Below are 26,179 nucleotides of genomic sequence, written 5' to 3' on the forward strand. Positions count from 1 at the left end.
GGTGCCCTGCTTGCTGTCACTATGAACCTGCACCTCTCTCAGGGCCCTGGGGGATGTGCTTGCCGCCATGAGGCTGCAGAAGCTGGAACAGCAGGTACTGTGCCCAGGAATCCTGCCACCCCCGACTCTTCCATCTTCCATACCTCCCCAGAAGCCCCACCCCCAGGACTTGCTCTGGGACTCCTGGTCCTCGTTGGCTCTCTCGGAGCCTCAAGTGTTGCAATTGGGAAATGAGAAAATAGGAATTTGGGATCCTCAAGAAGCAAACCTTGGTGATGAGACTCCAAAATTTCTAAGGAACAAGGGTTCTGGAGAGCAGGACTCCTAGGTCCTGAGGGAGGAGGGGCCTGGGAGCCAGGACTCCTGGATCTAAGGAAGGAATTGCTGAGGGACTGAAGGCCTGGAACTCTCCCACCGATGCAGGACGCCCCTTGCCCCAGGCCCCCTTTCACCCATGTCTTCTGGTCCGGTTCCAACCCTCCCATTCCCGCCCATACACCCTTTTCCCGCTCCCGCAGCGGCGGCTGTTTGAGATGAAGCAGCGACGGAAGCGCCAAGAGCCCCTCATGGTTCAGGCCAATCCTGACGCTTCCCTGCGGCCCCGGCGACCGCGGCAGCGGGAGGAGCGCTTCTCGGGTGACAGCGGTGAGGAAAGGTTCCCAGGGTCGGGCAGGAGCACAGCCCTGGAGGGAGGGGTCTGTGGGAGTGCGGGGCCTAAAGGGCTTAGAGGGGAAGGGCCTGCCGGAGCCCTGGGGTGGGGACTTTTAGAGCACGGGAGCGGGGCCTGACAGAACCCTTGGGTGGAGCCCAGGAGAGCCTGAGTGCAAGGCCTGTGAGGGCCCAGGGGCAGAACCTGTGAGAGTTCGGGGGCGGGGTCAGGGAGAGCGCGGGTGCGGGGTGTGGTGCAACTAGAGGTGGGGCCCGAAAGAGTCCTGTGATTGGGCTTGTTAGAGCTCCGGGGCGGAGCCTGGGGGAGCCGGGGACCGCCCAGAGAGTGCTAGGCCGGGGCCTGGAAAAGCTCCGGGTTGCAGTTAGGCAGAAACCTCACTGCTGAAGTAGGCAAAGCCCGAGGGCCGGGACTGGGTTATTTAGAGCCGAGGTACTGGAGAGCCCGCGTGGGATTGTTTACTCGCGGAATCGAGACAATTTAGCGGTAGGGCTGTGCTTGTTTGAGTCTTGGGATGGAGTTAGGGTTCTGAGTGGGTCTCGAGGGTTTGGGTGGTCAGTCAATCAGGGACGATGTCTCGGAGACCAGTGAGGAGGCGGATCTTCTCAGATGACCGGAATTTGTACATCGTGTTAATGGGCCTCGCCGCACCTTCTCCCAGGCCCCGGGAACCCTTTCCTTCAGGAGAAGGTGCCAGAGGCACATCTGCACCCTGGTGCCCGCAGTGTCCTGAGCACCGTGAGCTGCGGTGGAGATGGCAGTGGCGAGCGTGGACCCCTGGTATCGCCGACAGAAGCAGGTAATCTCAAATCCTTGGGCCGCCTATACACTAGAACTCCACTCCCACTAGAGCCCAGGAGTCTGGAACCTCAGTCCTTGCTCTCCAAAGGACCCCCAGGGGCCCCGTTATCCTTCACACCAAGGAGTCCAGGTCCCGAACCTTCTCCTTCTCCAACACGCAAGAATCTGTATCTCCAGCCCTCTCCTCCCCCAGTGTTCAGAAATCCCAGTCTCCAGACCCCCTCCCTATCCTGATTACCAGACAGTTCCGATCTCGAGTTGGAGGAAGTCTCCGTGGAGTATGTTCCTTCCTCACCACCTCCTTATGAAGAGCCTCCGGGGACTCGACGCAGGGGTTGGCCAGCCCGCCAACGACCTGGTAATTTCTGGGACATTGGGTGAAATCTGGCCCCCTGGTCTATGTGGCAAATCCTCCCCCTTTTTGGTAACAGCTTTGTTGAGATATATTTCATATACTATACAATTCACTCATTTAAAGTTTACAATTCCATGGTTTTCAGTATATTTACCAAGATGTGCAACAATCACCACAGTGAATTCTAGAACATTATCATCACCCACAAAAGAAAGCCCTATACCTTTTATCAGTCAACTCCCCGCCCCCCCCAGTTTCTCCCAGACCTAAGTAACCACTAATCTAATTTCTGTATCTTTAGATTTGCCTATTTTGGATATTTCTATCTTCATATATAGAATAATACAGTATATAATCGTTTGTGATTGGCTTCTTTTGCTTAGCATGCTTTCAATGTTCATCTATGTTGTAGCATTATCAGTATTTCATTCCTTTTTTTTTTTTTAAATATGTCATTTGTGATAATATTTCTAGTTTGTTTTGGGGTTTTTTTTGTTTCAATTTGCCTCAAGACAATTTTACACTATAATAATATAATCTTTTTTTTTTTTTCCATATACCCCCTGCCTTCACACAGGCATAGCCTCCTTTATTACCAACATCCCAGTCCAGAATGGTATTTTTGTTACAGTTGATGAACCTACAGTCACACATCCTTATCAAAGTCTGTAGTTTACATGAGGGTTCATTCTTGGTGCTGTACATTCTGTGGGTTTGAATGAAAGTCTAGTATAGTAACCATTATACTATCATCCAGAGTATTTTCAGTGCCTTAAAAATCCTTTGTGGTTTGCCTACTCATCCCTCCCTTCCCCATACTTTTTTTTTTCTTCACACACACACACACACACACACTGTATTTTATTTTTACAAGAGATAAATAGACTGACACCAAGCATTGTACATGGATGACCACAACAAAAGCAACAATGATTGCAATTACCAAACATGAAACACACTCATACTATGTCATAATATTGACATTCAGTCCGGTAATCCTCCACTGTAACAGCTCCTTTAATTTGCAGTGAAAATTGATTTGTATATTCTTTGCCTCTGAGTCCTTGTGGGATTTTTTTTTTTTTAATTCAAACAGAAAGTCACAAATATTATACTCATCCTCATCAGTTCACTCAGTCCCATGTAATTAATTTTTTTTTCATCTTGATCTTTTGTTAGCACTTTTATGAGTTCATCAGTTTTTCATTAGAGTTCTGAAAATGCTTATTCATTCAGTTCAGCAGTACAGTCAGTTACCAGAAACCTGTACTTGTCAGAATCTTTTCCATGAATTTCTTGAAGATGAAACCCTTTTATAGGAACATATTTGCAAAAGCATCAGAGTACACCCAGAACTGTCTGTAAATGACAAAAGACTTAAAAATGACCACGGTTAAAGATTTGATGAAAGTTCATAATAATGCAGTTGAAAAGAAAATTAGTTACTTCTGAGATATACATTTTAAAGTAATAACTAGGATTATGACTTATAACATTATACCAGAACATATAAGATTTTTAGAAATTTCATGTAATGTCTGAAACATTTATATTAACATATTTCCATACAAATAACCCAATGAAAGTTTAGTATTAGTTGCTTTGTTTGTTTGTTTTTTTATACTGCAGGTTCTTATTAGTCATCAATTTTACACACATCAGTGTATACATGTCAATCCCAATCGCCCAATTCAGTACACCACCATCCCCAACCCACCACAGTTTTCCCCCCTTGGTGTCCATATGTCTGTTCTCTATATCTGTGTCTCAACTTCTGCCCTGCAAACCGGCTCATCTGTACCATTTTTCTAGGTTCCACATACATGCGTTAATATACGATATTTGTTTTTCTCTTTCTGACTTACTTCACTCTGTATGACAGTCTCTAGATCCATCCACGTCTCAACAAATGACTCAATTTCGTTCCTTTTTATGGCTGAGTAATAATCCATTGTATATATGTACCACAACTTCTTTATCCATTCATCTGTTGATGGGCATTTAGGTTGCTTCCATGACCTGGCTATTGTAAATAGTGCTGCAATGAACATTCGGGTGCATGTGTCTTTTTGAATTACGGTTTTCTCTGGGTATATGCCCAGTAGTGGGATTGCTGGGTCATATGGTAATTCTATTTTTAGTTTTTTTAAGGAACCTCCATATTGTTCTCCATAGTGGCTGTGTCAACTTACATTCCCACCAACAGTGCAAGAGGGTTCCCTTTTCTCCACACCCTCTCCAGCATTTGTTGTTTGTAGATTTTCTGATGATGCCCATTCTAACTGGTGTGAGGTGACACCTCATTGTAGTTTTGATTTGCATTTCTCTAATAATTAGTGATGTTGAGCATCTTTTCATGTGCTTCATGGCCATCTGTATGTCTTCTTTGGAGAAATGTCTATTCAGGTCTTCTGCCCATTTTTGGATTGAGGTGTTTGTTTCTTTAATATTGAGCTGCATGAGCTGTTTATATATTTTGGAGATTAATCCTTTGTCCGTTGATTCGTTTGCAAATATTTTCTCCCATTCTGAGGGTTGTCTTTTCGTCTTGTTTATGGTTTCCTTTGCTGTGCAAAAGCTTTGAAGTTTCATTAGGCCCCATTTGTTTATTTTTGGTTTTATTTCCATTACTCTAGGAGGTGGATCAAAAAAGATCTTGCTGTGATTTATGTCAAAGAGTGTTCTTCCTATGTTTTCCTCCAAGAGTTTTATAGTGTCCAGTCTTACATTTAGGTCTCTAATCCATTTTGAGTTTATTTTTGTGTATGGTGTTAGGGAGTATTCTAATTTCATTCTTTTACATGTAGCTGTCCAGTTTTCCCAGCACCACTTATTGAAGAGACTGTCTTTTCTCCATTGTATATCTTTGACTCCTTTGTCATAGATTAGTTGACCATAGGTGCATGGGTTTATCTCTGGGCTTTCTATCTTGTTCCATTGATCTATGTTTCTGTTTTTGTGCCAGTACCATATTGTCTTGATTACTGTAGCTTTGTAGTATAGTCTGAAGTCAGGGAGTCTGATTCCTTCAGCTCCGTTTTTTTCCCTCAAGACTGCTTTGGCTATTTGGGGTCTTTTGTGTCTCCATACAAATTGTAAGATGATTTGTTCTAGCTCCATAAAAAATGCCATTGGTAATTTGATAGGGATTGCATTGAATCTATAGATTGCTTTGGGTAGTATAGTCATTTTCACAATGTTGATTCTTCCAATCCAAGAACATGGTATATCTCTCCATCTGTTGGTATCATCTTTAATTTCTTTCATCAGTGTCTTATAGTTTTCTGCATACAGGTCTTTTGTCTCCCTAGGTAGGTTTATTCCTAGGTATTTTATTCTTTTTGTTGCAGTGGTAAATGGGAGTGTTTCCATAATTTCTCTTTGAGATTTTTCATCATTAGTGAATAGGAATGCAAGAGATTTCTGTGCATTAACTTTGTATCCTGCAACTTTACCATATTCATTAATTAGCTCTAGCAGTTTTCTGGTGGCAGTTTTAGGATTCTCTATGTATAATATCATGTCATCTGCAAACAGTGACAGTTTTACTTCTTCTTTTCCAATTTGTATTCCTTTTATTTCTTTTTCTTCTCTGAATGCCGTGGCTAGGACTTCCCGAACTATGTTGAATAATAGTGGTGAGAGTGGACATCCTTGTCTCGTTCCTGATCTTAGAGGAAATGCTTTCAGTTTTTCACCGTTGAGAATGATGTTTGTTGTGGGTTTGTCATATATGGCCTTTATTATGTTGAAGTAGTTTTATTTCTTAATATTCTATTGTGGTGACATTTCCTTTTATTCTCACGACATGACCAACGATTTCAATAACAGGACTCTGGGTTATCACCCCAAACTCCGCTCCCTCCTCCCATTTTAGTTCCCCAGTCTCCCGGATGCTCTCTCTGGGACAAGGGAAAGAGAGGACTCTAACCCCTCCCTGTCCTTAGATCCAGAGCAGTCAGAGACTTCTCAGCTTGTATAGACCCCTGTGCACATGGGGGAGGAGGAGGACCTGGCAAGTGAGGTTGATGAGAAATAAGTAGGGGTCAGAAACCCAAGAGTTCTGGCCTTTTCCAGCTAGCACTGATGACCTTGTCCCGAGCTCCTGGGACCCAGGTGTCCTGAGCTCAGTCTTCTTCGGGCTTCTTCCACCCCTTAGGGGGCAGTGCTGAGGACGAGAGCGAATCCCAGGATGTTGGAGATGAATACGAGGTGCCCACTCCGAGACCAAACCCTGGAATGGATGTTGTCGGGGGCCATGGAGTCTTGGCCTCCAGCAAGGTGGGAGGTGGCACAGGCAATAAGGATATAGGAGGAGGAGGGCTAGTTTCGGACTCTAGGGGGGACGGGACTCTAAAATTCTGCAGCCCAGTCAAGGGCCCTTTTTACTGGTGAGTGGAACCTGTTATGTTTGTGCTAGCAGAGGCTCTATGGGTGCACCATTTATTGAGTCAATCTAGAGGATTTGAATTGATGTGAGCATATACATTAAAACCCAGCCCCTCGAAAGGCAGCGAGCTTTGGAGAGGGTGAGAAAGGGGCAAATGACACTCACTTTGCTACTGCTGAAAGTGAGATAGTTTCAGTTGAGTAGCTCTGGGCGGTACTATATGTTATCTAGACCCAATGAACATTGGTATTAGAGGAATGGGCAGTGCTTTCAAAGGGATTCTCCAATCGGTAGGTGGAATGGGTGTGGCTGCAGAGGGAGGCTAATGGTGCTGGCCAATCAACACATGAAGAGGGCTTGGCGGGGTGGGCCCCTTGAACGTACTGGCCAATCAGCAGGTGGCTGAGATGCTTGACCAATAGAAAACTGGGTCGGGAGAGGGCGTAACCCTGAGCTGGGGTGGCCAATCGCTAGTTGGCAAGGCGGGGGGAGGGCGGGTCTCGGCTGTCCCTCAACTTGAACTTGGCGCGTGGGCTAGGGCGAAGACCTGGAAGAGAAGAAAGAGGAGTTGGAGTCTACAGTGAGGAACTCCCCATGGGCGGCCGACGAGGAGGTGTCCGAGGCCCCGGAAGGCGCGGGCGGCGCGGGCAACAGCGATGTGGGGAGCTCGCTCCGCTCGCCTCCCTGCGCCCCAGGCCCTCGGCTGGGCGAGGACATGGAAGCGTATGTGCTGCGGCCAGCGCTGCGCGGTCTCACGGTGCAGTGTCGCATCAGCCGCGACAAGCGCGGGGTAGACAAGGGCATGTTCCCTTTCTACTATCTCTACCTGGAGGCGGCCGACGGCCGAAAGGTGCGGTCTGGCAGCCTCGGAAGCAAGTCCCACCTCCCAAGGGCAAGTCCCGCCCCTTTCTGAGCGAGGTCAAGACTTAGGCGAATCCAGGCCTTGCTCGTCATTGAACTAGGAATAGTCAGCTCCAGCGCCAAGTCCTGCCCTTCACAGCACTAGGCTTCTTTCCTCTCAGAGCCCGATAGGCCCTCCCCATCCCATAATATAGCCCTGTCCACTCTCGAGTTGGGCCCGCCTTTCTCAAAGCTAGGCCACGCCCTGTTGGGAGGTCCCAAGCCCCACCCCTTACAGACCCTCGTGAGGTACTGGCCCCATCTTTGTCGATCCAAGTCTGGCCCCTCAATGAGCCTTCTGTGTTATCAGGCCCCACCCAATCCTGGGACAGGCCCCGCCTCTCAGGAGCCAAGCCCCTTCCTTCGTGGATTTTCCACCCATAGCCAAGCGACTCCCCTCTCAGTCTGGCCATTCCTCTCTCAAGTGTGGCCGCTTCTCCTCAATTACTCATTCTCTCCCAGAAAGAGGCTTTTCCCCTACTCAGTGCCAGACCTGGTTTTTCCCAGATGAAACACGTACTGAAGTCCTGCTGCGATGTTCCAAGTGAGGCTCTTCCCTATTCTCCAAAGCCAGGCCCTGCCTGCCAGTCAGGCTGGCCCCTGCCTGGGCTCAGCCCCAACCCTGCACCCAATGGCCGAAGGAATAAGGGGGAGATACTAAGATGTGAAATGAAGCTCCCCATTCAGGACCCAGCTGATGACTTCTTTCAGTGAGAACCGCATCTCCCAGCAAGCCTTGGGACGCTTATTGCTCCATTACCCTTTCTTCTGTCTTGGGGACATGGTGTTTCCTTGCTTTGGACCCCTCACCCTAGCCAAATACCAGAAATCGATTCTAATGGGCTGTTTCTCACATCCACAGTACTTCCTTCTGGCTGGGCGCAAGAGAAAAAGGAGCAAAACCTCTAATTACCTCGTCTCCCTGGACCCCACAGACCTATCTCGGGATGGGGACAATTTTGTGGGCAAAGTCAGGTGGGCAGAGTCCTGATGTGTGTGATAAAACAGGTGGCAGAGGGCCAGGGGTTGCGGGGGGGAGGGGACAATTGAACTACATTTCCCAGCGGGCTGTAGAGTACAAGTTCCACCTTCCCTAGAACTTTTTCTCTTGGGGACTGATGGGTTTTGTAGTTCTTCAAGTTGCAACCCCGGGGTGGTTGGGAATAGAACTGAAGGCTTTGGAGCAGGGGCTGGCATTTAAGACATTTGACTTCTTGAGAGACACGGGGCTGGCATTCCTAAGTTCCTGTGGGAGAAGAGAGCTGGGATATGTGAGTTCTTTTGTCTTGGAAGAGCGTTCCTAAAGGGCCAAGGCAGGAGGCTAAAATCATGGCTCACCAAAGAAAGAGAGGGGGCTGGGACTGGATACATGGAACATAGAACATGAGTCTTTTGTAGAGGATTGATAGGAAGAGTTCATGAGATGACATGGGAAAGCAGTTAATGTAAAACAGGAATAATTATTATTTTTATTCTGACCACTTCCCTCCTGGAGCAGATCTAATGTCTTGGGCACCAAATTCACCATCTTCGACAATGGGGTGAATCCAGAAAGGAAGAATTTTGTCCCAGAGACTGCTCGGATCAGGGAGGAGCTGGGGGCTGTGTGTTATGTGAGTGTCCGGGAGACGAGAGAGAGTGGAGCAGGACGGTGGGGAGGGAGAAAGAAGCAGGCCAAATGGAGCATACTACCCTCAGGAGACCAACGTCTTGGGATTCCGAGGGCCCCGGAAAATGACTGTGATCATTCCAGAAATCGACGCCCAGAACCAGAGAATCAGTGTCCAGCCACAAAATGTGAGTCCGCCAAGGTTGAGTGTCTCTGGGTCAATGGGGAGGAAGGGCTGGGGGACCGGCCATAGGTCCTAAGGGGAGAGGGAGCCGATGGATTGCATAAGGTCATATATGAAGCCGGGAGGAGTTTGTCAGACTTATGTTTCTCAGGAAGGAGAGCCTAGGGACTCAAAATTCTGCGTCTGGAGGAAAAAAGCTGGTTGGTAGTTGGTTAACCACGTCCCCTACTTTACCCTCTAGGAACAGGAGTCGCTACTGAGTCGCCTCCAACGGGGGGCCAGCCAGGGGCTGGTCCTGCTGCAAAATAAAGCCCCATCGTGGAGCGACGAGAGCGGCGCCTACGTGCTCAATTTTCATGGTCGCGTCACGAGAACCTCGGTCAAGAACTTCCAGATCATGCATCCGGATGACCGTGAGCTCCTAGGAACTGGTTTACCTGGGCAAGGGAGCAGGACGAGAACTACTTCTCCCATTAGCACTTGAGCGATTTTCTAGGCAGGGCCGACTCCACGCTATTGCAAAGCCTATTGGGAAGTGTAGTTTACGAGGCCCTCTGCATGTAAACTGCACTTCCGGAGGATTCCGCGCATAGTGAGGGCGCCGCACAGCCTCTCGGGAGTCGTAGTTCTCGCGGCTCAGAGGCCCGCGGCAGGGAAATGACACCCGCTCCTCTTAGTTCCTGACTTCCTTCTCAGCGGACTACCTGGTGCTCCAGTTCGGTCGCGTAGCCCCAGACACGTTCACCATGGACTTCCGCTTCCCACTTTGTCCGCTCCAAGCCTTCGCCATCTGCTTGTCCAGTTTCGATGGGAAGCTGGCATGTGAGTAATTCAATGAAATACTCTCATCAGCTTGTGTGCCTGCTCATTTGGAGAAAGGGCCCCAGTGTGCCTTCTTTTGCACCAGTTTACTAATAACCAACACTTATTAGACGCCGCCTGGGTGCCCCGTCCTGTGCTCTAGGCAGTGGGCTGTTCGGCAGCACTTGCTCTCCTGAAATCACAGTCCGATCATGGGGAATGGGTCTTAAACAACAAAAAAATCAAAATGCTCATCTGCTATGAACGAGGAAGGCACACAAGTTGGCTGGGTCAGAGCAAGATATCTCTTTAAAAAAAATTTTTTTTCATCTACATCTGAAGAATCACAAGGAACTAGCTGAGCCAGAGGGGTCAGGGACGGGAACAGACAGTAGCCACAGCTCATACAGAGGTGTTAAGGTGGAAGGGGGCTTGGTCGGTTTGGGAATGAAAGGATAGTGTAGCAGGAGCCTGGGGAACCAATGGGGAGGGGCAAGGTATGAGGCTGGATAGGGTGCAGGACATTTGGGCCACTTTTTAAAAAAATTAACTAATTAATTAATTTTATTTATTTATTTTATTTTTTATTTTTGGCTGCGTTGGGTCTTCGTTGCTGTGCGCCGGCTTTCTCTAGTTGTGGCGAGCAGGGGCTATTCTTTGTTGCGGTGCGTGGGCTTCTCATCCCGGTGGCTTCTCTTGTTGCGGAGCATGGGCTCTAGCCACATGGGCTTCAGTAGTTGTGGCACGCAGGCTCAAGAGTTGTGGCGCACGGGCTTAGTTGCTCCATGGCATGTGGGATCTTCCTGGACCAGGGCTCGAACCTGTGTTCCCTGCACTGGCAGGCGGATTCTTAACCACTGCGCCACCAGGGAAGCCTGGGCCTTTTTTTTTTTTTTCCAAGCCTCTGTTGTTGTTTTTTTACTCTTTAGTTCTTCTTAATATCTTTTTATTATTATTTATTTTTTGGCTGTGTTGGGTCTTCGTTGCTGCGCACGGGCTTTCTCTAGTTGCGGCGAGCGGGGGCTACTCTTTGTTGCGGTGCGCAGGCTTCTCATTGCAGTGGCTTCTCTTATTGCGGAGCACGGGCTCTAGGTGCGCGGGCTTCAGTAGTTGTGGCACGTGGGCTCTAGAGCACAGGCTCAGTAGTTGTGGCGCATGGACTTAATTGCTCCACAGCATGTGGGATCTTCCTGGACCAGGGCTCGTACCGTGACCCCTGCATTGGCAGGCAGATTCTTAACCACTGAGCCACCAGGGAAGCCCCCCGGGCCACTTTTGTTTGAACTGCTGTGAAGAGTTCTAAGCTGGTGAGGTAAAGTAGGATTGGTAGTTGAAGACACCCCTGAGAGTGAGAATAAATACTAGCCAACGCTTATATGTTATTTGACAAACATTGTTTTAATTATGACTTCCTTTGGGGCCTTACAAACTTATAAGGTATGTGCAATTGTTAGCCGCATTTTACAGATAAGGAAACTGAGTCTATGGACACAGGATTTATAAATGTGAAATCAGGCCCACTCATAAATGCGAAAGCCTTGAGGAACTCAGCACATCTGCCAGTAGGAGGATGAGTCTTTGTATTACAGGGACACACAGAAAACTGGAGCTTAACCCTTTTTTGGTGAGTCCAGTTCCCAGCCGCCTTGGGGAGATAACTGTCCGGGGTTTAATCAAATTTAGGTGGAAGCCAAAGAAAAACGACAAAACCCACCCGTCCTTAGTTCAAAAGAAGCCTCGGAATGGGAAGAGGCAAATTCAAGGGATGATGGGAAATGTAGTTTATCCTCTATTGAGAGGCTCGCCTTTATGCTGTTCCCCCGCAACTGTTTTGGGGACCCAGGACTAGTGGATGGTGTCAGTTCAGACACACACGGAGACGCTGCTCACTATGAAAAGCTTTATTCCTTATATAAACCAACACTTAAAAAAATAGTTAATAACACGAAAACTACTTCATCTTAGCCACGCCCCCCACTGAAGTCCAGGCAAGGAGACACACAGGGAGGAGACGGAGAGGCCAGAATGTGGCTCAAAGGCGTGGTCTGCATGGGCGACATGGGTAAGGTCGGGGTAGGGGCAGGTATGGTGGCCAGAGAAGTGGGAGGGTTCCCGAGGCGTGCCCAGGCCCTGGCCCGGGCGGCAGGGGTAAGGTAGGGACCCAGCTCCTCTTGGGCTTGGGCGATGCGTCGGGCAAAGCGGCTGCGATCCCGGGCGAACTGCTCCCAGGGGCCTCTGCGGGCAGCCTGGGCGGGTCCCGCCCAGACAGCCAGGAGATGGACGGAGACCTTCTCAGAGAAGCGCACCTGGAGATGGACCGGCACAGACATGGGGAGACACAGAGATACAGACACAAGATACAAACGGCCACAGGTTGGGGGGTGTGGGGAGAGAGAGGGAGAGAGAGAGAACCAAACAAAAATTAGTTGCACAACAACGCTTGTTATCTGGCTAGTCATTCACCTGCCATTGGATCCTCCGTCTGACTCACTGAAGATGGAGGTAGTTCCCTGGGGTTGACATCAGCGCAGCTGCTCCTCCCTCCCACAAGGGCCCAGCCTCTTGCGAAGGATTGCATTACAGTGAACACAGCCGTCCCAACGGAGCTCACATGCAACCCTCTGCAACACGGGGGACCCAGGAATCGGGGCCTCCAGCCCTTTGGCCCCCAGGCCCAGGAGTTCCAGTTCCCAGCCCTCTCCTCGCTAACCTCACGAATCTGAGCCCTCAGCACCCACCTTTCTGGTCTTTAGGGGAGGCTCAGGGTCCCGATGCCTGGTGGGGGTTTCTGCAGACTTTAGCCGCGTTTGCAGACGGAGGGGCAGCGGAGGAGGAGCCCAAGGAGGTGGGGCCTTCTCTCCAGGTAAATAGATGGCCACTCGGAAGGGGCAGGGCTCAGCTTCTCCCCACTCTGTGGCAGCTTCCCCTCCCTCTGTTTCCTCTCCAGGCTGATATATCCGGTCCCTGAAGAGGGCACTCTGGGCCTGAAGGGAGGGACTTGGTTCGAAGTCAGCCGCTTCTGATTCACCGTCTTCATCCTCATTCTCATCCTCACACTCACTTTCCTCCTCTGTGTCCTCTCCTGGTCGGTACACCCAGGCCCTCAGGAAGGCACTTGTGGGTGGGATGGAAGAGGAGGCCTCAGCCTCTCCTGCATCACGGTCCTCCTCCTCCTCTTCTTCCTCTGTGATCGCACTGGATTGATGCTGCCAGGTCCTGAGCGGGGGCCTCTGGGCTAGAATTGAGGAGTGTGGCTCTGGGTCAGCCTCTCCTTTCTCAGCTTTTTTGGCCTTCTCCTCCTCAGGCTCCCCTCCTGAAGAGCACTCCCGGGCCCTGAGGTGGGAGCCTGCAGATGAGGGGCAAATGGAGGTCTTCGTGGCCGCTTTAGTCTCTGTTCTTTCTTCCTCTGTGGCTCCATCCACGGGGCAGCACACCCAAGCTCTGGGCTTGGATCCCAGAGCTAAGGGAGAGGTAGATGTTCTAGGAGCTTCTTTATTTACAGCTTCTTCATCCTCCCCCTCCCCCTCCTCTTCCTCTTCCTCCACCCCTGGACAACACTCCCAGTGTGATGGAGGAAAAGAGAAGGTGATCACTTCTTTATCTTCAGTAACCCCTTCTTCCTTAGATTCCTCCTCCCCAGGAAGGTCTTGCAGGGATGTTACCAGAAGGCTGGGGGACAGGGGAGCAGGCTGGCCATCCCTAAATTCACTTCCCTGCTCTCTAGGGACACTGGTTGCTTCTTCCCTGCCATACTCTTCGTCATCATCATCTGAAAGTCCCCAGCCTTCAAGAAGAGAACACTTGGTTTCCAGGTCAGGGCAGGCCCCCCGGGATGCTTCTCCATCCTCCTCAGCTGCTCCACTGTCTCCAGTCTCCTCTTGAGGGTGCCTGACCTTGGGGACATGGGGAGTGGCCAGAGAAGCCTTAGCTTCTCCCTCCGGGACAGCTCTCTGATCTGTTCTGGTTACTGCTTCCACCAACCAGGTCTCTGGAGATCCTGGGCCTCTCAGGTGGCTCCAGGCCCGGCTGAGAAGGCCCACCAGCGGGGACAGGAGATAGAAGGGGTGGGTATCCCTCCAGGGGGCAGGCTGATGGGGCACTTGGCCTGGGGCCATCTGTCTAGACTGGGAAAAAGGGAAAAAAAAAAAAAGGAATCAAGTTTAGAAGCCATTTAGGAGATAGTATCAGAGGATGACCTTGAGTCATAGCAACGGAAATAGTAACAAATAGCAAAGTAACAAATAGCAACAGGAGAGTCCCCGCCCCACATTCCTTTCCGATCCCAGCCACTCCCATCTCTGTCCCTTGTTTCGCCACCTCCTCTCTCAATACCCAAGAGTTTGGGTCCCCATTCTCTCTGTCCTTAGCTCAACAAGCCCCTAGCCCCATCTGCTCTCAGACCCATAAGTCCTAGTCCCAAGAAGAGAGAACACAGGTCCTCTACTTGCTTCTCTTGGGGACAAAGTCCTGGTCCCTGCTTCTCACACCCTCCTGAGGATTGACAAATCAGACCCCCATCACCCTCCTCCCTCGGAGACTCAAAAATTCCGATCCCCAGATGGTTCCTTCATTGGGGACCCAAGAGCCTGGCTCCCAGACCCCTCCTCCGTCTGGCTCAGAACTCCAAGTTCCCAATTCCTTCTGCTTCCTAAGTCCGAGCCCTGGGGTCCGTCCCACCCCTCCATACACAAGAGTTCAGGTTCCCAGGCCCTCCTTAGGACCCAGGAGTCCGGGCCCCGAACCCTCCTATTTCGGAACCCAGAAGTCTGAGCTCCCTCCTCATAACTGACCAGCAGTCTGATCCCAGCTCCCAAATCCCTGGGGACCTAGGTGTTCCGACCCCCCAACTCACCGGCTCGGGACCGTGAGTCACCCCGGGGGGAGGAGCGCCTGCTGGGGTTGCCACAAGCGATCACAGGTTCGGACGGCTCGGGAGGCCAGCGCGTTCATCTCGCTCTCCGGCGTTGGGCTCGGGGACTCAAGTTGTCACCGACTGCTGCAAGTGCTATCGCGACAAAAGGCCGCGGGATCGTGCCGGGAGACGCATAAAGACAAACAAGTGGGCTACTGAACGGGTTTGCGCTGACGCTACCCGCAGGGTTTTTATAGGCCAACGCAGCCGGACGTGCTAACGTCAAGAGGGGAGGCGGGGTTTCGAAACGTAAACGTGAGGATCTGAGCGGAAAACAAGGTTGGACTTCTCGCGGAGATTCCAGGCTTTGTGACGTCATGGCGGCGGCGGCGTTTCCAAGCGTGGCCACGCCCCAAGCAAGCGAGCTGTCACTCAAACACGTGAACTGCTTAAGCAGTGAGGGAGCTCGCTTAACCCCTGTTCCAGGCAAATGCCTCTCCCCTATTTAACCAGCAGGCCCCAGTCTAGCGTCTCCCACTTTCCCATCCGGTCGGCTTCTTACCCGGTGTGGGAGAGTATTATTGTTTCCATTTCACAGATGGAGAAACTGAGGCTTGGGAATGAAATCACTTGCTCAAGGTGGTCACAGCAGAGTCTAGATTCATTGTAAAAGACACAGAATGTGTAAGCCCCCTGAAGGCGGGCACCTTGCATTGCTCACTGCCTGGCACATAGTAAGTGCTCAACAAATATGTGGTGAGGGGCTACTAAACCAAAAACTCAGACCCCTTCCCTGTCTCAGGCACAAGGTTCCACTCTTAGGTTTCACCTGCTTCAAATTTGTACAAAACCTCTGCTTACACAAACTGAAATTCTGGCTGGGGAGCACCAACGGAACCTCATGGGAGAGTGGGGTCTTCTGCCACAAATTCCAGGCCCAGGGACACAATCCCAGTCAAGCCGCACCACCCACCCCTGACCTGGTCCGTAATGTTTTCCCTCAAAATACACCCAGAACCCATGTCTCCCTCCTGAGGGGGTCAACCTCAGTCTAGAAGAGAATTCTCATCTGAAACTGAGGTGGAGATTGGCACTGGCCATTTGACCATTCTCTCGCCAGCACCCAGGAATCCGGGGCCACTCTCTCCTCACTGGAGGACTTGGACCCATCCACTTAAAGCCACACTTCCAGACCCCCAGCTCTATTCACAGCTCCGGAGTCCTGACTCCTAGCTCACACCTTCCCAGGTACCCAGGAGTCTCAGCCCCCACCCCTTCCAAGATCCTAGCCATCTCCTTTCGGGGGAGGGGCGTGGTGCCCATGACTTAGGCCCCTGACTACCACCAGCCCACTGAGGCCCTGGAGTCCAGGCCCAGCTCCTACTCTCCAAACATTTAGGAATCCCAGCTTCAGCCTTTATGGGACCCTGGCTCCCCAGGCTCCAGTCCAGCAGGGACCTAGGGATCGGGGAAGGGGGTGTGTGTGGCCCCTCAGCATGGGGTCAGCTGAACCAGAGGTCAGGCTGTGGTGGGGAGGCCAAGAGGGGCGGGGTCAGCCGGGATTGGGAGGGGAGGCAGCCGCGTGGGCGGCTGGCAGACGGAGGGAAGGACCCGCAGAGAGGAAAGAGAAACTGGGAGAGCGGGGAAGAGAGAAAGTGAGAAGGGAAATCTGAGCGAGGAGGAAACAGTAGACGTGGAGGGCCACGGAGAAAGAGAAAGAGATTGAGTGTACGGGAGAGAGAGAGACAAGGGGGAACAGAGAGGGAGAGAGCGAGAGGGAGAGAGAGCGAGAGAGAGCGAGAGAGAGCGAGAGCGAGAGAGAGAGAGAGAGAGAGAACGGGATGGAGACTTAAAGAAGAGACTCCATGAGTCGCAGAAAAAGATTTGGACAGAAACAGAAAGATTGGGAGAGAAAGTGATGTGGGGGTGGGGATGCTGCCGAGGAGGGAATGAGTAAGAGAGAGACTGGAAGAGACAGAGATTAGAGAGTGAGAGAGACAGAAGGTGAGACTGGAGAGAGAGACAGTATAAGAGGAAGGTAGAGCGTGAGAGGAAGACTCACTATCAGAGACAAAGAGACCAAAGGGTGTGAATGAGCAGGTGAGAACTGAGGGCTATGAGAGGCATCCCCTAAGGGGCAGAGGAGGAGGGGCACTGTGCCTGGGTGTCCCAGCATCCGCGCTGCCCTCTTGTGCTCTCTGCCCTTGGGACCCCAGAGCTGGTAAGTTCCCTGGCTGGGCTGGGAGGGAGGAGCTGCCTGGGTGCACATTCCTGGTGCCCGGGTCTCAGTGGGGATGTTCTGGGGGTGCACGTGGGAGGGCAGGAGACAGGTAGCTGGGGGGACAACTGGAAAGAGACAGGGAATGGGGGGTCGTGAGCACAGAGAGGGTCAAATTCCTGGCCAGTGTGTGGGGGCGGGGGTCAAGAATAAAGGGGCTCCTATTCTCTGTCTCTGGCTGCAGACAGCTGCCCCCTCCCCGCAGCTGCCAGTGCCGCCCACCTCTCTTGGCATCACTCTTGGTATGCGGTCCCGGGCCGGAGCCTCCCCCGGTCCCCCCAGGCCCCAAACAACAGGCTCTTTCTCCTCCGCCTCCTCCGACCTGCAAGCCCCTGACCCTGTCTCTGTCCCCGGCCGGGTCATCTGCAGAGAGGCACACACAGCCCCTTTTTTTCTCTCCCCAAGCCCTTGATGGAGGAAGGCAGACCTCGGAGCAGCCTCAGCCTGGCCAGCAGCGCCTCTACCATCTCCTCGCTCGGCAGCCTGAGCACCAAGGTTCGAGCTTCTTGGTGGGGCTGGGGAGGAGGGGGTGCTCTGGGCTGCCCCATCCTCCTGTTTCCGAACCCTGGTTTCGGTGCCACCCGAGGGACTCTGGTTGTCAAAAGCAAGGATCTTTAGCAACGGGGTGTGCCGAACCTAGCAAGGTCCCAAATTTCCCACCCGCCACAGCTAGGAATTCAGAGGCACTCCCAGCTGTCCCCACCCCTTGTATTTTCCTAATTCGAAGCCAGAGTAACAACCCTGCTTAACTCTGGTTGCTAAGATAAGGCCACTCCCCAGCCGTGACCTCCCCTCTCCCCAGCCAGGAACTCAGTGGCTACTCTTATTAGGAATGAGAAATCCGTGTCCTGTCTCTAGCCATCCCATCTACCCAATTCTGAAATCTGATAAAGGAAAGACCCTTCTCCAACAATAAATATGCCCCATGTGGCCTGAGATTCTTGCATCGTAAATCATCACCCCAGCCCAAAGTTCAGTCATGACATTCATTTTCTTGTCCTCCAGACATCCCCTCAGTCATTTCTAGCTTCCCAAGTTCAGATTCTGGAGATTTGATCCTGACCTGTATCAGCATCATCACCAAGGAGGGGCATCCTGTGGGAATCTGGCCGTGGGTGCCTGGGATATCTGTGTGGACAGGAGAGGGAGGCCCATCTACTGGGATGAAGGGATTTGGAGCTCCCACCGCCACCCTGGACATGATCGCTAAGGAATGTCATTCCTTGGCACTGAGGTATCCTTTGATTCCAGCTGACCCACCACCAGGGACTCAGCACAGAGGTCCTTCCTGATTATGGGGACCTCCCAGGCAGTATTGCCATCTCGGGTCCCAAAGGCTCTACTACATCTCTGGCTCTGGTGGCCAAGAGCATCTTCTCCTTGGCAGTGGACCCTTGATTCCCAAATTCCCTCCGCAGTGGCCAGTAGCCTCTTCCTTGCCTCCAGACACTTCCCTCCACGCATGAAAAGTGTCTGTCAACTCTGCACTATGCACATGCAATTCTCATCCCCAAACTCAGATCCCTCTTTATTTATTTTTTAATCTCAGTTCCCCGACCAGGGATTGAACCCGGACCACGGCAGTGAAAGCGCCGAATCCTAACCACTAGGCCACCAGGGAACTCCCTCAGCTCCCTCCTTGACCCAGTTTATAAAGGAAGCTGAGGAGGGCCTCGGGTTGCCTGAGTCCCACTGCACCGCCTCCCCAAGCCCATCCCAAGGCCATGTTCACTTCTGTCCTCCTTGTCTCTTCAGAAGTCCACCCGGGCGGTAAGCAAGGTGCATGCCTTCGGGAAGAGGGGCAATGCGCTCAGAAGGGACCCTAACCTCCCCGTGCACATCCGAGGCTGGCTTCATAAGCAGGTAGAGTGAGCGGGAGAGGGGAAAGGACACTCCAAGTGATGTTAGAGGCTGTGCCCCTGGCTGTCCACTGTTTCTCTCCTTCCAAGTCTTCTCCAAATATTTTTTTTTTGATCACTGCTTCCTCCCTTATTCTGTCGTTTCTTTCATTCATTCATTCATTCAATGACCACTGTTTTTTTTCATAAATTTATTTATGCTTTATTTTATTTTTGGCTGCATTGGGTCTTCGTTGCTGGGTGCGGGCTTTCTCTAGTTGCGGCGAGTGGGGGCTACTCTTCGTTGCGGTGCACGGGCTTCTCACTGCGGTGGCTTCTCTTGTTGCAGAGCACGGGCTCTAGGCGCGCGGGCTTCAGTAGTTGTGGCTCGCGGGCTCAGTAGTTGTGGCGCACGGGCTTAGTTGCTCTGCGGCATGTGGGATCTTCCCAGACCAGGGCTCGAACCCGTGTCCCCTGCATTGGCAGGCGGATTCTTAACCACTGTGCCACCAAGGAAGTCCAATGACCACTTCTTGAACATTTACAATGTGCCAAGCCCTGGGTCACATACCATGCAAATAAGACAAATAAGTATCTATCTACATTCAAGATGGGGGTGGGACAGGGATGGATAATAAATTAGTATAAAACAAGTGGACTAAATGATTTCAGGTGGTGGGAAATGAAGCACTGTGAAGAAATAACGCAGGAGAATGTGCTGGAAAGTGGCTGAGGGAAGAGAGCTACTTTTGACTGTTGGTCGGGGAAGGCGTCTCTGAGGAGATGACATTTGAGCTGAGAATTATATGTCAAGAAGGAGCCCATTGTGTTACGATCTGGGGGGCAGAGGGAATCTGAAAGCAAAGGGCCCTGCAGCAGGCCAAAGTTTGGTGTTTGGAGCAAGCCAAGGTGAGAGAGAGGAGGGACGGCAGGGCGACAGGGCGAGTTTCTCTAAGTGTGGTCCCAGACCAGCAGCACCAGCATCACCCGGGAACTTTCTAGAAATGCAAATTGTCAGCTCCCACCTCAGATCTACTGACTGGAGAACTCTGGGGATGGGACCCAGGAATCTGTGTTTTAATGAGCCCTCCTGGTGATTCTTATGTGCACCCAAGTTTTAGATTCCCTGTAGGCCAGCAAATTAGGGTAAGGAACTTGAGATTCATTCTAAGTGTGACGGGAAGCTCTGTTTTGAGCAGGGGACTCACATGGGCTGATTTATAATTTTAAAAGATCATGCTGCTTCTGTGGGAATGGATTGAAGAGGAGAAGAGGGGCACCAGGTTAGAGATGGAGCAGTTCTGGAGGAGGAGATGGGGAGATGCAGGACTCAGGCTATGGCTCCGCACCACCTTCCTGGCCTCTCTGTGTCTCACACTCCGTAATGATCGGGCCACGTCTTCCTATATAAAGCCGCTGCCCGTGTGTGGTACAGTATCTGTCCCAATCTTCCTGTAACTTCTCAATCCCCAACTGACACGTGAGGAAAAAATGAGCTTCCTAGTGGGGAAATGACTTGCTTAAGGGCACAGTTTGAAAGTGGTGGAGCTAAGAGTCAAACTCAGGTCCACCTGTGTCCAGAATCTATGTCCTCTCAACTGCAACCCACTGGTTTCCAGTTCTCCATCTGAATCTATTGCACCAAACATGTGTCTCTGCTCCTCTCCTTTCTTTGGGTCTTTGGCCCCAAGTGTCACTGTCTCCATCTCCTTTTTTCCCTCCCCCCTCTACTCCCACTCTGTCTCTCCAGGACAGCTCCGGGCTCCGGCTCTGGAAACGCCGCTGGTTCGTCCTCTCTGGCCATTGCCTCTTCTATTACAAGGGTCAGTGCCCCAGCTGGCATGGGGTGGGCGGGCCCCCCTCCCACCCTCCCTTTCCTCTAGCCTCTTGGCCTCTAGATCCCTGTGTGACACTTGACCCCAGCCTGTCTTTTGCAGACAGCCGCGAGGAGAGCGTCCTGGGAAGCGTCCTGCTCCCCAGCTACAGTATCAGGCCAGATGGTCCAGGAGCCCCCCGAGGGCGGCGCTTCACCTTCACCGTGAGTCCATCCAACCCCCATGGGCACTAAGGCACTAGGCGAAGGGGCAGGCATGGAGCATCCATTATTGGAGATAAAGACCAGGGTCCACGGCATCCTTCTTCTTAGAGGACCCGGCGGCCGGGCCCTCCAGCTCTCTCTTCCCGCAGGCGGAGCACCCGGGCATGAGGACCTACGTTCTGGCGGCTGACACGCTCGAGGACCTGAGGGGCTGGCTACGGGCGCTGGGGCGGGCCTCCCGCGCGGAGGGGGACGATTGGTGAGCATAAGTACAGGCCACGCCCCTGACGCTCTACCTCCAGTCTGGATCCTGCAAATTATCCGGCTAACCCCTCCCCTTGAGGCCCTGCCCTCTTCAGTGTCCAATCACTATTCTTCTAGCTATGAAACTCCGCCCTTCAGGCCCCACGTCCAGGGGACTTCATCTCCAATCAGCAAAGAGTCTATCTCTTGTAAGCTCCGCCCACCACTTGGTCCATCAGTATTGCTCATTCTCTAACTGGCTCCCGCAGAAGTCTCCACCCCCTGAGGCTGCCACCTAAAAAATGTCAGATTCAAAAAAAAAGGAAGGCTCCAGGCTCTGTCTGCCTGACCGAATTTTCAGGCTGGAGACGCATAGCCTAGGGCATTGGGCCCAGCGACCTGGATGGACCTTGTGGCCATGCACAAGTCACTGCCAACTCGGGCCTCAGTTTCCCCATCTGCAAAATGGGGAAAACAATTTACAATGCACTACCTCCCCTTTTTTCTTTGTAGGTTCCTGTGTCCTTATCTGTGAAATGGGAATAAGGGCTGTTATAAAGTTCAAAGGAGTGATGTCTTTTTCTGTGTCCACTCGTTAGTGGGCAACCCAGGTTATCTGCACGTCCCCAGACTGGGGAGGGCCCTGGCGGCCCCGGTGGTCCCCCAGAGGTGAGCAGAGGGGAAGAGGGGCGTGGCTCAGAATCACCGGAGGTGGCTCGTCTCTCCAGAGGTCGTGGCCGGCTGCTCACTCCCAGCCCCATGGCTGACCTCCAATCTGGACCCCGAATTCGGAGGACAAGGAGCCCAGAGTGAGTTGGACGAGGGAGTCTGGGACGAGAAGGTTCTATAGGGCTGAGCTTCAGAGGAAATGCTGTGGGCGTGGCCGAAGGGCGGGGCTGGGACTGATTAGAGGAGTGACTTAGTGCTTTCTCACTGATGTGTGTGACTTGCTGGGTTCTTGTGGGGTCAGTGCCTGTCGGGGAGAAGTCTCAAGGAAGGGATGCCACAAAGAGGGAAATTATTCAGGATCTGGCTACTAGAGGAGGGTTCTACTCCAGAGGGATAGTGAGACACCCTGAAGGGAGACACATCTTTGAGGCTGGCTTGATAGGTAGTGGGATGAGGGGGCTCTAGTTGACGCAGTTCACCTATTCTCTCTTCCCTACAGCCTGTTCACACCCTTCTCTCGCTCTCCCTCCCCTCTGAGCCTCCCCCGGCCCCGTTCTGCTCCTGCGCGCAGACCCCCTCTCTCCTCTGGAGACACAGCACCTTCTGCCAGACCCCATACCCCCCTGAGTCGCATCGATGTCCGGCCTCCCCTGGATTGGGGCCCCCAGCGCCAGACACTCTCCAGGCCCCCCACTCCCCGACGAGGACCCTCCTCCGAGGCTGGGGGAGGAAGGGACCCTAGGAGTCCCCAGCACTGGAGTCAGGAGGCCAGAACACCGGTGAGCAGAGGTGATGGGGAGAGGGACTAAATCTCCCATTTGGCCATGGGGCTGTCTTTCCAGGCTGGTCTCTAGGCCACTGGCCCCTGGGTATCATGGGGATTGTAGTTCAGCATAATCACAGCTGGGTTCAGATATGAAAAGGAGAGTGAACTTTACCTCCCATGAGTTTTCAGGGCTCTCTTCAGGCTGGTCTTTGGCCATTACCCATTAAGCATTATGGAGATTGTAGTCCAGAATACTCTCTTCTAGGACAATGCTGTGAGCGGTAGCGTCGATTGCATCTGCCTTGTGTCTCCAGTTTATCTTTCCAAGTTGGTCACCTACTATTTCCTCTGAACATCATGGGACTGTAGTCCAGAAAAATCCACAGCTAACCATGAATGTGAGAGTGAGAGTAGACTGCAACTTCCATTGGTCCCTGGGACTGTTTTGCCAGGCTTTCCATTTATTATCATTCTCTGTGTCCCCACAATGGCACACAGCTGGAGAGCAGATAGTTGAGGAAGTTCTGGGGGCCCAGTTCTGAACCTCAAAGAGTCTCCTAAGGCACTGCAATTCAGGACACAGCCATTCTAATATTTGTTACTAAGACATGCCAATTTCTAAACATCTCTATTTCAGTATTCCTCCCAGGCCCCCTCTGGTTCCTCCACATATCTCCAGCTCCCTCCGAGGCCTCCTGGGACCCGGGCTTCCATGGTTTTATTGGTAGGTATCCTGGGGTACCTCGAATCTGCCAGAGCCCCCTCCCTTGCTTTCTTTGCTATGGTGAATGTCATCTCCTGGATTAGTGTGCCTAGAGAAGACTGGGTATTTCAAGGTGCCTGGATATATATTAGTTTCCTAGGGCTGCTGAAAACTGGGTGGCATATATGTATAGAATATCTCTCCATTCATTCATATAATTTTCTAGGTCTGTCATTTGAGTTTTTCCATAGAGATTTTGTGTGCTATTAGTTAAGGTAATTCCTAAATTCCTGATAGTTTTTTGGGTTTTTTTGGCCACGCTGTGTGACTTGAGGGATCTTAGTTTCCTGACCAGGGTTTGAACCCAGGCCACTGGCAGTGAGAGCACCGAGTCCTAACCACTGGACCACCAGGGAATTCCCTCCTGATAGTTTTTATAGTTATTTGAATGGTATATTCTTCTTTTTTAAAAAATATTTTCTAGTTATTGATGGTGTAGAGATATGCTATTAAAGTTTGTAACTTCATTTTACACCTGGCATCCTTGCTGAATTCTCTTATTTATTCTAATAATTTTTTTATGCTATTGTTATTTGGGGGGTAGATGAGCACATCATCTATAAATAATGATGGTTTTATCATTCCCCTTCCTATCCTTACACTTTTATTCTTTTTCCTATCTTATAGCATTGGTCAAGATCTCTAATACTGTGTTAAACTGTAACAGTGGTAGTGAGCATCCTTATTATATTCTCAGTCATAAAGGAACTCTCTAAGTTTTCTCCATTAATTATTTATTTACTATAGCTATTTGGTAGCAAAGACCACTTCCTAAAGCCAAAAGTCTGGCAATTGGTCTACTGAGGTTTGCTAAAGCTTGGAACAAATCTAATAAGGACAGGGGTGTCTGTTAGTAGAAACAGGGCTCAGCTCAGTGCTGAGCTACAATAAGGACCTGTTTGGGCATGTGACCTCCAACTTTTCTCTTTCTCCTCAGCCGGGTCCCCCTCTAGACTCAACCTTCCACCAAAGCTTGGAGACAGATGTAAGTTCTCCTGATCGAACCCTTGCTGAGTTCCCAGAGCTGGGGAGAGAATGTTTAAATTGTGGGGCAGGGGGAAGAGCCAGATCTGGTCCGTAAATAGCTCCTGTCCTCCTTTCTCCAGACTCTGTTGACCAAGTTGTGTGGGCAGGACCGGCTCCTGAGGAGGCTGCAGGAGGAGATAGATCAGAGGCAGGAGGAGAAGGTACAGGGCTCTGGGACAGGGGAGGAACATCTGGCCTCTCCACCTGCCCTGGGGATCAGGATCAACCATCCTGATCCCCAGCATACCCAAGGATATGGGAAGACACCTTTTCTCTTTTCCTGAGGCTGGGGGTGGTTTCAGAAGTCTAACCATCTTTCCTTTCGGTGCAGGAGCAGCTAGAAGCAGCCCTGGAATTGACTCGACAGCAGCTGGGCCAAACAACCAGGGAGACTGCAGCTCCTGGGAGGGCTTGGGGGCGCCAGCGCCTCCTGCAGGACCGACTGGTCAGTGTAAGGGCCGCTCTTTGTCACCTGACCCAGGTGAGCATCTGGGAAGGGGCATACCTCCAAGGAGACCCCAGGATTCTACAGGTTGTTACTAAAGGGCACTTGCCCCCAAAGGCTCTTGGGAAGGTGGTTCTTGAGAATCCCCCCAATTTTAAGCCAATGAGCTTGACATTCCTAGAGGGTGAAGGGCAAGCAGCCAAGAAACAGTAGTATTTAATTTAGCCATTTAAGGGGGAGATTTTTTTTTTGAGATAGATTTAGTTTCCAGTCTAGTAAGTTCTTTTTTATTTATTTATTTATTTGTGGCTGCGTTGGGTCTTCATTGTTGCGCGAGGGCTTTCACTAGTTGCGGCGAGCGGGGGCTACTCTTTTTTTTTTTTTTAATTTTTATTTATTATTATTTATTTTTGGCTGTGTTGGGTCCTCGCTTCTGTGCGAGGACTTTCTCTAGTTGTGGCAAGCGGGGGCCACTCTTCATCGCGATGTGCGGGCCTCTCACTATTGTGGCCTCTCTTGTTGCGGAGCGCAGGCTCCAGACACGCAGGCTCAGTAGTTGTGGCTCACGGGCCCAGTTGCTCCGCGGCATGTGGGATCTTCCCAGACCAGGGCTCGAACCCGTGTCCCCTGCATTGGCAAGCAGATTCTCAACCACTGCGCCACCAGGGAAGCCCACGGGGGCTACTCTTCGTTGTGGTGCACGGGCTTCTCGTTGCGGTGGCTTCTCTTGTTGCAGAACATGGGCTGTAGGCGCACGGGCTTCGGTAGTTGTGGCATGCAGGCTCAGTAGTTGTGGCACACGGGCTTAGTTGCTCCACGGCATGTGGGATCTTCCCGGACCAGGGCTCGAACCCGTGTTCCCTCCATTGGCAGGTGGAGTCTTAACCACTGCGCCACCAGGGAAGTCCCAAGGGGGTGATTTTGATACAGACTTCCTGGCTTTGAATCTCAGTTTCCACTCATAGTTGCTGTGTGACCTTAGAGAATTTACTTAATCCCTCTGGGCCTTAGATGCCTCTCATATAAACTTGAGATAATAAAAATAATATTTACTTCATAGGGCTATTGTGAAGTTTTCATAAATATATGTAAATGAATGAATGCTTAACACTTTTGTACCTAGTATATGGTAAGCAATACTTGTGTTAGCTGTAATTATTACCATCTGTAAAATGGAGACATTAATAGTACCTACCTCAAAAGAATTAAATGAGAGCTAAGAACAGTGCCTGGCACATAGTAAGTGCCAAGTAAATGTTAGCTGCTATTGTTATTGGTATTGGCAAGGAAGTTTCTGCTGCCCAGGGGTGTATAGGTCTCGTGGTCTTGTCTGTTTCAAGAATTCATTAGATCTGTAGACTCTGCCATCCTAGAGGAGTGCAGAGGTAATCCAGAAGATTCAGGGAAAGCTGTTATTTGTCTACACTAGCAGTTCATTGGAATGGCAGGTTCAGTACAGACTCTGGGGTTCCCAGTAGTCTGAGCAAAGAGGCCCTTGGGAATTGCAGTCCATATACCCCCCAGGGCACCTGGGGCCAGGCCACCCTTCCTCCT

At 51.3% G+C, this 26,179-nt stretch overlaps 3 protein-coding genes across 10 annotated transcripts in view; 2 read left to right on the top strand and 1 right to left on the bottom strand.

The window, feature by feature from the left end:
- Positions 1 to 239: 239 nt before the first annotated feature.
- TULP2 (TUB like protein 2) lies at positions 240 to 9,736 on the top strand (the record flags this gene model as incomplete). 3 transcript variants are annotated; one of them, XM_082437421.1, is made up of 10 exons in its annotated part: positions 263 to 645; positions 1,329 to 1,466; positions 1,710 to 1,826; positions 5,983 to 6,104; positions 6,752 to 7,063; positions 7,976 to 8,088; positions 8,612 to 8,726; positions 8,812 to 8,910; positions 9,148 to 9,319; positions 9,603 to 9,736. In XM_082437421.1, the coding sequence occupies exons 1-10, from the start codon at positions 534 to 536 to the stop codon at positions 9,734 to 9,736; spliced, it is 1,434 nt and encodes a 477-aa protein (XP_082293547.1). In that variant the 5' UTR covers positions 263 to 533. The 3 variants fall into 3 exon arrangements, 2 of the variants coding, with proteins under 2 accessions (XP_082293548.1, XP_082293547.1); XR_014256736.1 differs by lacking the exons at positions 9,148 to 9,319; positions 9,603 to 9,736 and adding an exon at positions 7,621 to 7,823 and having other exon boundaries at positions 246 to 645; XM_082437422.1 differs by lacking the exons at positions 8,812 to 8,910; positions 9,148 to 9,319; positions 9,603 to 9,736 and adding an exon at positions 7,621 to 7,823 and having other exon boundaries at positions 240 to 645; positions 8,612 to 8,798.
- PLEKHA4 (pleckstrin homology domain containing A4) overlaps positions 9,610 to 26,179 on the top strand; it is a 31,854-nt gene continuing 15,284 nt past the window's right edge. Inside the window, exons 1-12 of one of the 5 annotated variants that reach the window (XM_082437370.1) lie at positions 9,610 to 9,728; positions 17,243 to 17,332; positions 18,593 to 18,700; positions 20,426 to 20,498; positions 20,613 to 20,713; positions 20,863 to 20,972; positions 21,556 to 21,765; positions 22,125 to 22,404; positions 23,029 to 23,115; positions 24,092 to 24,139; positions 24,261 to 24,341; positions 24,512 to 24,661. In XM_082437370.1, coding sequence (XP_082293496.1) covers positions 9,714 to 9,728; positions 17,243 to 17,332; positions 18,593 to 18,700; positions 20,426 to 20,498; positions 20,613 to 20,713; positions 20,863 to 20,972; positions 21,556 to 21,765; positions 22,125 to 22,404; positions 23,029 to 23,115; positions 24,092 to 24,139; positions 24,261 to 24,341; positions 24,512 to 24,661 — 1,353 coding nt within the window. In that variant the 5' untranslated portion in view covers positions 9,610 to 9,713. Of the gene's footprint in view, positions 9,729 to 16,115; positions 16,781 to 17,242; positions 17,333 to 17,930; positions 18,072 to 18,592; positions 18,701 to 20,425; positions 20,499 to 20,612; positions 20,714 to 20,862; positions 20,973 to 21,555; positions 21,766 to 22,124; positions 22,405 to 23,028; positions 23,116 to 24,091; positions 24,140 to 24,260; positions 24,342 to 24,511; positions 24,662 to 26,179 lie in introns of those variants that run through there. The other 4 variants (XM_082437372.1, XM_082437371.1, XM_082437374.1 and 1 more) reach the window with 4 other exon arrangements.
- Positions 11,594 to 14,798, bottom strand: PPP1R15A (protein phosphatase 1 regulatory subunit 15A). 2 transcript variants are annotated; one of them, XM_082437392.1, is made up of 3 exons: positions 14,560 to 14,798; positions 12,446 to 13,826; positions 11,594 to 12,013 (listed from the first exon to the last, which is right to left on the bottom strand). In XM_082437392.1, exons 2-3 carry the CDS (start codon positions 13,820 to 13,822, stop codon positions 11,669 to 11,671), a joined length of 1,722 nt encoding a protein of 573 aa, XP_082293518.1. In that variant the 5' UTR covers positions 13,823 to 13,826; positions 14,560 to 14,798; the 3' UTR covers positions 11,594 to 11,668. The 2 variants fall into 2 exon arrangements, with proteins under 2 accessions (XP_082293518.1, XP_082293517.1); XM_082437391.1 differs by having other exon boundaries at positions 12,446 to 13,831.

Source organism: Balaenoptera physalus, assembly GCF_965194825.1.
Source record: "Balaenoptera physalus genome assembly, chromosome: 19".
Classification (NCBI taxonomy): Eukaryota; Metazoa; Chordata; class Mammalia; order Artiodactyla; family Balaenopteridae; genus Balaenoptera; species Balaenoptera physalus.